Below are 9,271 nucleotides of genomic sequence, written 5' to 3' on the forward strand. Positions count from 1 at the left end.
TGGTTTGATTTCATAATGAGATTTCCCGTCTGTCTTAAATTTCAGTGAAATGCAAATTTTGGTGTTGCTTTGATTGGCAGGCATATTCCAGAATAATGGCATTTCTTAAAAGTCCATAAAAATGAGATTGAATCCCCATTTTCGATTTCATTCTCTATTATTGTCTTTTGTTTTATTTGCATTTTGAGCATTATGTTCGAGTAGATCTATCTATATTGCTAATAATTCTAATATGCTAATTTTGTAGGGGGGGGGGGGGGGGGAGGGGGAGGGTTTATAAAAGACCAGAATTTGTTGTTAACCGGATAACTAATTAGGGGTAAAATTTTGCATCTCACAAAATTATCCTATCAAAAGGTATGAGAGGAAGAAGACCACAGGAAAGTAAATGAGGAGGGGAGAGGGGGAGAGGGGGAAAAGAGGATGGGATGAAATGGAAAGAGAAGAGGAAGGGTAAAGGAAGGTAAAATCAACACAACCAAGATGCCCCATAAAACATTCCGGAGGGCAATAATTTGTGAATGTAACACGAAAACAATTAATCTTCTGAAAATGACAATACATTTCGATATTCTTTTTTTTTTAAAAAAAAAAAGAAACTCTTTTTTAAGAAATTCCCAATCTACAGGAAGATGAGAAAACGCGTTTTCATATATTTTGTATGCTTGTCTGTCTATGTGTTTATTTTTGTCTCTGTGGCTATTTGTTGATTTGCTCGTTTCGTGAGAGGAAAGAATGGGTCTGGGGGCAGCTGTCTATCAATCGGGGTTAGCTCAGGAAGTAATTCTGGATGTTAGTTGTATAATCCGCTTACCAGTAACACATCAGAAATGTCCTGCGCTTAATTATCACCTGTAAATGACCCTAACAAAAATTCCCAATATCATTGCTTTCTCCGTCCAATCTTTTTCATTATAAGTATCATTTCTCAATTATATTCCACCACAAACATAGACAGGTATGTGAGACACACACACAGAGACATACATTCATCACATATGGTACTTATCATTACATACACATATATTGTCAGTGACATCATGCTTTAATTAACGATTGTTGATGTAAATAGTGCAGATGATTTATGCTGCTAAAGACTTTAAGTGATGAAATTATAATTGTTTATTCCTTAGCTGCTTATTTCAATATTTAAATAGTGCAACAGTTTCAAATCATATTTCAGACCAAATATGATTCGCATTTATAAATCGTAATTATCATTATTGTCACTTATCGTTTGATGATAATAGATTATTCATTTAGATCAGTATTAAAATTATGCTTATTATGATGCTTATTACTATTACTATTATTATTATCATTACTATTATTATCACTATTAATATTAATAATATCAATAATAATTACTGTTGCTAATTATTATTATTATTATTATTATTATTATTATTTTATTATAATTATTAATCATTCTTTTAGCATTTGTCTATTTTTAGTGAAGGAAAATCTGTCAACAAAAATTCTATATTTTTATCAATTTGTCCTTTTGCTGATAATTAATTTGCAACATGATGATAACCATCGCACTTAATCATCGCTGACATTACAATATACATGCCAATTCATTAGGTAAACAATGATATCAGCCATCATCTTTTTGGTCGGGAATAAATCAAAGGAAGTAAAATATTGCTTGCAAATATTTCTTAACAATTATTTCATTACAGTATCTTGATTTCAAGGTTAAAATGGTCGACATAAAGAAAATAAACAAAAATATATAAAATTGTGTTTGTCAAAAATATATTTTGGGCGTGTTATTAATAATAAGTTTGTAAAATGGTCTTTTTATAGAAATTTAAGTACACTGCTTATCAGTACAGTTAAAATAGTGAGGTAAGCATTAAGCAATTAAAAAGTGTTTATTCATTCGCTTCGGACTGTTTGGATGAACAGATAAGAGACTAATTGGCTAATTGTGGTTTATTATTTTCACATTAGTGATAAGATAAATTGGAAATGTCTCATACAATTGTATGTATTAAATTATTTGTTGAAATAATGTAACATCATAAAGAATGGTGTGATGATGAAATAAGACTAATGAAAAAGTGAAGGAAGATTTGACAAGGTGTATTGCATTATTCATAAACATAGAAGATAGAAAGTTTGCATCATAACGTCTTTTATCATAATTACAATATTAATAAATGAGGAAGGTAGAAGGATAGACAGAGAAAGATAGAAGTTAAAGACATAATGGAAGTTTGAAATTGATGAATTTAAGAAACAAAAAAAAAAAAAAAAAAAGAAAAAGCAGTTGCAAAAGATGCTAATTGCAAGAAAGCCATACTAATAAGGAGACATTAGTCTCCTTATTAGTATGGCTTATTTTTTGTTTTTTATTACCTCGTTTATTTTTTTGCTGATAAATAGCATGAAAGAGGCCATTTGTATAAAAATGATTTATTGCCTGCCTGCTCATTCATGATAGTGGTATTTAGTGGTGTTAAGTATAGTGTAATAATGATAATAATAATAATAATAATCGTGATGATGATGATAATGATAATAATAATAATGATGATGATGATGATGATGATGATGATGATGATGATGATGATGATGATGATGATGATGATGATGATGATGATGATGATGATGTTAATGGTAATGGTGACGATAATGCAGCTGGAGAGGGAGTTGAGATGGGGAAGGTTGGAAGAGGCGGATGGACAGACGCACTTCCGTGACCGGAGGAGGAAAAAGGATTTTGTCGAGACTTCTAACCTATCCCGCTATATGTCACCTCCCTTCAAAAGTTACACTGTATATTGTTTGTTGTTTGTCCTTTCTCAAATGATCTTTTCCTCCCCATGTAGGCGTTTTGAGAAGTGAAGTGAGTGATTTTGGAAGATGAGGAATAAAAAGTGAAGGAGGAGGAGAGTGATGAAGTGGACATTTAGATGTCCACTTCAGGTTCTTGGTTTATGACATACACAAAGAGATCCATTATGTGTCCAGGTAACTGCAGCAGTAATAGTATTAGTACTGTTATTAGCATTATTATTATTATAGTAGTAATATTTGATTGCCAATCATTGATGCGAATAGCCGAGGGAGACAGGAGGAAGAGGTAAGGGTACACCAGGTTGAGCGAGCGATCATTCGTAGTTGAGCAGTTGCGCATAAACTATCAATCGCACATACTCGTAATGGATCATTGAATCTACCGCAATGCATTTTGCATTATTTTCGTTACCCGATCATATATCCGCAATTCATTATCATTATTCGATCATTTATTTTCTGTCATATTTAACGAAAAGTATTGGGATATTTTCGACATTTGTATTCATCATATTGGATAAATTAATTATAACTCAATATTAAACTATATTAGTCAAAATTAAAATATAAATAAAATATATTTCAATGCTTATTAGGATTAAGTTTATCATCGATAACAGCAATTGATTGAGATATGTAAGTTAATAAGGGGATAAGAGGGGAAGGGCGAGGGACGGGGGAGGGGTGGGGAAGGGAGAGAGAGAAGGGACGAATGATTTCATTTGTAGGAAATTAGCAGGAAAAAATCGATTGAAAAAAAAAGTTGAGATTTTAAGAAATGGAAAATGAATGCTTTTTCTAAAAATCCATTTAATGTATATTTACATACATTGGAACGCGACAATATTTTAACTGAAGCAGACAAATTCTCCTATTGAATTTCTAAAATAAAATACCTACACAATGTTCTAGTTAATTTTAAAAGAAGAGAGAAAAAAATATTTGTACTTCTGTAAAATCGAATTGTTACAAGTTATCCTCGAATTTTAATCAAATTTAATTTATCAAGTGGGACAGTTGATGAATGGTGATAAAAAATAAGAACATGACAACTAATGCCAAATGATAATAGTTTTTTCTTAAATAATCAATGTTTAATAGTAACAGTATTAGATTGCATTTGAAGGTTTCTGTATTAAATCTGCAGTAAAGTGTTATTATCACAGAATTTCATGTAAAAACAATTTTATGAAATTACATGAAATTATCGTTCAAAAAGATTACCAAAATAACGTAGAAGTGTGAAGAGAAATAACAAATTTCACTTCTTTTTTTGTTTAAATGTAGCATTTCAATGTTCACTTTACTGTTTTTATTAACAGAGGACCTCAGTAGCTTTAATAAAAAATCATAAAAGGTATTGAACTATGAAATAACAATTAACATTTCTTTCTATTTGTCAGCGATAAAAAAAAACTTCTGTAAAGCCTAGGGTAACTTTTTTTTTTCTGAAATTTACCATTTATCATACGTTTCATCTATAAATGAAGAACTGCTGTTTTTATGAAAATTTTCGAACATTTTTAAACAATAAATTTTTTATTTCTTTTTCTTTTCCTTTTTTTTTTCTTTTTTTTTGGAAGGAAAACATTGAAAGGTTGGGAAAATTTTCTTTATTTTTCCTCTTCTTTTGAACTGTTTTAACTTCCGGACTAGCATCTGCTTCCTGCAATCAAATGCAGAAGCATCAGTCACGGTGGGTGATGGTACAACTGTCACCGTCATTTCTTTTTTACTCATCAAGGCTTGTCACTCAAGATTCCGTTATCTGCGAAGGAACTGTTCCTTCTTCCTTATGCTATTTTAAAACTGTTACTACTAAAAAGTTGCTTTGAAAACGAAAATAAAAAAAAGAAAATGCAAAAAAAGAGAGATTTGTTTTGTCTTCTCTCATAAAGGATATTCTTTTTTCATCCAAATTTGACAAATTTTTAACGATTAATATTACTACTCAATGCATATCAATCTTTCTTTTTAATTTGATATTTTCTTCGGCCTTATTAGGATCGATTTCGTTGATTAGCCTTATTATGAATATTTTAAATTTAATGCTTTCAAAAAAAAAAAATTTTTTTTATTCAGTAATGGATAAGGTATTAAACAAGGCAACTGTTGATTAAATAAAAGTGTGAAAGATTATACAAGTTAATAAGTTTTCATTTTAAATGCTAAATTCATTTGTTTAATAACTGCAATATATTTCGATGCGTTAACTTTCATTTGCAGTGCATTGAATTCATCAATATCTGTGACTTTCCGTCTTATTAAAGCTCGTTAGCATTAAATTTAAAAACAAATGAAGCCTTTGTTGTTAACGTCGTGGGACTGCTATGAATTTGCAATGAGTTAATTTCAGAATGAAAAGAGTATGAAGCAAATTAATCCTTAAGTTTTCCGTAATTTCAGAACAAAGTGGGGAATTCTAGCAGGGGTAAGATAAAATAGTACATAGACTAAATTTAAACAAAAATAGCTTATAAATGCTAACGGAAATCTTTTTAAATGCTAATTTATATTCGTCTTCTTTTCTTCTTTAAACTTTTCTTTCTTGATTTTTTTCTCTCTTCTGCACTCTCTTCTTTCAACTTTCTCCTCGCAAATAGCATCCCGAGAAATTTTCACTGAATAATCTAACACTTACTGAAAGTTGTAGTTTTAAGAAAAATTGGAAATTACGAATTAGTATTTTGTTAACTTCTGTTGTTCAGTCAGTTAATACAACAAACTGTGACTATCTCGTTTTTCTTCTCTTGCACTAACGAATGAATATCATTATCAAAATATAGTTGTAAATGACAAACGTTGACATTTCAGTCGAAAAATGACCTGTAACATCTGCTTTTTGAACAACAAACAAATAATAGTTAGCTTGAATTTAACGTTAAAAAAAAAGGAAAAAGAAAAAATGGGATAAATTTTGAGTGGAAGTTAAAAAGCTAAAAGTGTTTAAATTTTAAATTATCCTGCTAAGTTATTATATAAAACCAAATGTTATCTTTCCACACATCAGTAAAGTTTGTTAAAATTTATGAACGCATAAATATTAAACTGAATGAAATATCTAGACAATAATAGCATTTGACGATACATTTTCTTGGTTATTTAATGGATATTTAATAAATAATTTCTAATATTTTATAAACTTATAAAGTTTTCTTTTATGCATGTATCTATTAGATATAAACTGATCGGTTGCCATCCTATATAAATCATTAAATTAAACTTAATCATTCATGTTTTTTGGGAGTGAAATAATTTTCAATAAATAATTTAATTCAAACCTACATTTTGAATCTAATCATAAATGATATTATTGGATATCAGTAAACAAACGTTAACGAAATTCAAATTTCCAAAGCTTCAGAAACTATCAGCGTTATCTTCAAAATTTCAAGAAAAAAAAAACTTTATCGTCTTTCAAGACTTCAAGAAAATATAAAAGTTCTCGACCTTATTGTATAAAAAGTATTTTAAGATTTCGAATAATTATCACTGCTAAATGAAGTGAAAAATAAGTTTTTATTATTTCACATCTTAAATACAAAGATTATTAATTTCCTTATAATAACTTATAAAGATTCAAATTTTAAAACGATCAACTTTCTATGCTTATGTTCCAAAAAATTTTAAATAAGTACTATGGGTGAATGACATGACCTGGAAAAAAAATCTTTTTTTTTTTGATTTAAAGATTTCAAATTTTAAGGAAAAAGTCAGCAAAAGTCATCATGGAGATGCATTTAAAGTTTTTAGAAATTCATTACTAACAAAAAATATTTACTAAACAAAAAGAAAACCATTACACTTATGTTTAACGGATTTCGTTTAAAATTAATTAATTAAAAAAAAAAAAAACGATAAAAAATATGCTATCATTATTAGTAACCACTAATAATCGTAATTGATTATTTCTTAATCTCTTATTTTTTATATGGATTCATTAAATATTTCATCAAATTGATACTGGTGATCAAATCATTTCAATCACTGAATCCATTTATTAGCATTTATACAGTTTTACTGTTTTTATGGCAAAATATCAAATTTTACCATTTGATGTTTAAATTTGACCATTTAACTGAAATATGTTTTATAATTTGTTATATAATTATGAACTTATAAAGCATCCAATTATAAAAAAATTTTCAGTCACATTCCTAAAATACAATATGAGAAATTGACAGAGCTAAATTTCCGTTTGCTTTAGAGAGATGTAATAAAAAAAAGGTGAAATAATTAATTGTAATAAGTGGAAGAAACAAAATGACAAAGTTAAATGTATGATATTTCGAATGCAGCGTTTTAAATGTCTAAAGTCAAATCAAGTGAATATCTCCGATTTATCTCTTTGCACTGATAAAACTTCAATGGGTAATTTGTATACAATATTATTTTGCTTAAATAATAAACAAAATGTTTAAGCGATTAATATTGCAATAATGATTAAACGATCGTATCGGCCATACAGTTTCATTATCATTAAGAAACATATTGTACTAAATAAATGAAAAACCCTGATGATACGTAAGCAGGATTACGGAGATTTATAACTATCAGAAAATCGGTCCTTTCCTAAACTATTCAAAAATTATAGTTTAATCTTAGTTTTTTTCAAGTATGCTTTTGAAAAATTCTGTGAACTTCCGTAATACTTTAAATAAAAGATCATTTCTATGTAATAAAAAAAAAAAACAATTAAAAGTTCAGAAATCTCTGTCTTTACTCTCTAAGAGTAACTGTCAACTTCCAATTTATTAATTTCGATAATAAAGTTTACAATTAATTAAAGAAACAGTTAACATTCAATAGTTAAGCAGTCTACAAGCAGACTGCTTAATTATTGAATCGAATTATCAAACAATTCGACGATATGATTCTGAAACGTACGTTACAACGAAATGGACGAAAGTGATTGAGTCCAATGATCCTTTAATTAATTCAAATTAACCTCAGTACAGTTGCACTTATCTGATTATGTTGCTTCTTCTATTTAAGCACATAATTTTAAAAGGGATGGAAATTTAAATTCGAGGTTGTAGGCAAATTGAAGTTATATCGTACTGCTTAAGCCAAATTCATTTTAGCAGAATTTGGTGAAGAAAAATCAATTTAAATTCGCAAAATCAGCATAAAATCTTAGGTAGTTTCTTTTGCATCCATGAAAGTATGATTGTAGAGTGGTGAGGTACCTGTTAAATACCGGTGGATACCTGACGAAGCGATAATCCAAGAGCTGAAGTTTCAACATCTTTAAATAATGGATTCTGAAGAAATGAGTAAAATATTGCTGATTAACTTTTTCCACTTTAAAGAAGTTTAACTGCTGCTAAATTAGTTTCTTTTTCAAGTCAAATTTCTGATCAAATTGGTCCTCCTTCCACAGGATCAACTAAATGAGAGAACGAGTGCCGGAAATTATAATTCAGTAAAGTCACTTACATAACCGTAATAAACTGGAGAATTTCTTCAAATAATACATTCCGGACATATGTAGTGACTTCGGAAACTATAAAGTCCGTTTAGGAATAAAATTTGGGCATATTTTGATGGTTTTATCAGCAAATGCATTCCCATTTCAGAAACAGCGACGGAATGGATTACAAAATGCTTATGATAAGTTGAATAACGCCTGAAAAAAAAAATGAATGGTTCTGGAAATATCTCCATTTCACCATTACAATCTCGAATTTCTATATATATAAGCAGTAAAATAAATTTGATTATGATTAACAATCTGGCTGATTAGATCATTCCTGAATATTGTTAAAATTATATTTCTGAAATATATTCGCTTAAACATATTACTGTTTACTGAAAAGAATGATTAAAAGTAGTTCATTATAGGAAATCAGGTATAAAGAAGAGAAAAAGCATAGCATACACACTATTCTATCATATTTCCATTCAGTCTGTTCTTTTATCACCCGTGAAATTTTTGGATAATCCTTGCTAGGCTGCCTGTTATTTTCAAATGATCTAATCTTTGCAAAATCATTGCTAATAGTGTCAAGAGCATCTCTTTTATTATGAGATTTGGAAATTTTAAATCAAATTTTATATCAAAATTAAATTTTACTTTTCAGTACGACTACTACTATCATTAGTAACATCTAGTTTTCTCTACATATATATAAATTCATTAAGCAAAGAAACTTGCCGGGAGAGAAATTAAACAATTCGAAATGAGATTGTAGATGAGACAGTAGCATTTTACGAAGTGAAAAATTGCAGGAGAGGAAAACAGGAGACGGGGAATCCTTCTGATGACCCTTGTACAGATTGATTATGCCGCATTTAAGATATCACCACTATTAGTAAGATATCTGTATGGCATGCTTACCTTAATTACTTGCTGTAACAATAATGAAATATGTTCTTCAAAAATTTTTAAGTTCATTTTGACACCTGCATGGTTTTATAATCAGTAGAAATTTGATTAAGAATAGTATGCATATATCCAACC

The 9,271-nt window shown here is 28.8% G+C and overlaps 1 protein-coding gene across 2 annotated transcripts; it reads left to right on the top strand.

Annotated features, from left to right (window-relative positions):
- Positions 1-735: 735 nt before the first annotated feature.
- Bm8552 (Uncharacterized protein) lies at positions 736-2,711 on the top strand (the record flags this gene model as incomplete). 2 transcript variants are annotated; one of them, XM_001897691.2, is made up of 2 exons in its annotated part: positions 736-792; positions 2,478-2,711. In XM_001897691.2, 2 exons carry the CDS (start codon positions 736-738, stop codon positions 2,709-2,711), a joined length of 291 nt encoding a protein of 96 aa, XP_001897726.2. The 2 variants fall into 2 exon arrangements, with proteins under 2 accessions (XP_001897726.2, XP_042930467.1); XM_043074533.1 differs by lacking the exon at positions 736-792 and adding an exon at positions 1,978-1,992.
- Positions 2,712-9,271: the final 6,560 nt, after the last annotated feature.

Source organism: Brugia malayi (genome assembly GCF_000002995.4).
Source record: "Brugia malayi strain FR3 genome assembly, contig: Bm_v4_ChrX_scaffold_001, whole genome shotgun sequence".
NCBI lineage: Eukaryota > Metazoa > Nematoda > Chromadorea > Rhabditida > Onchocercidae > Brugia > Brugia malayi.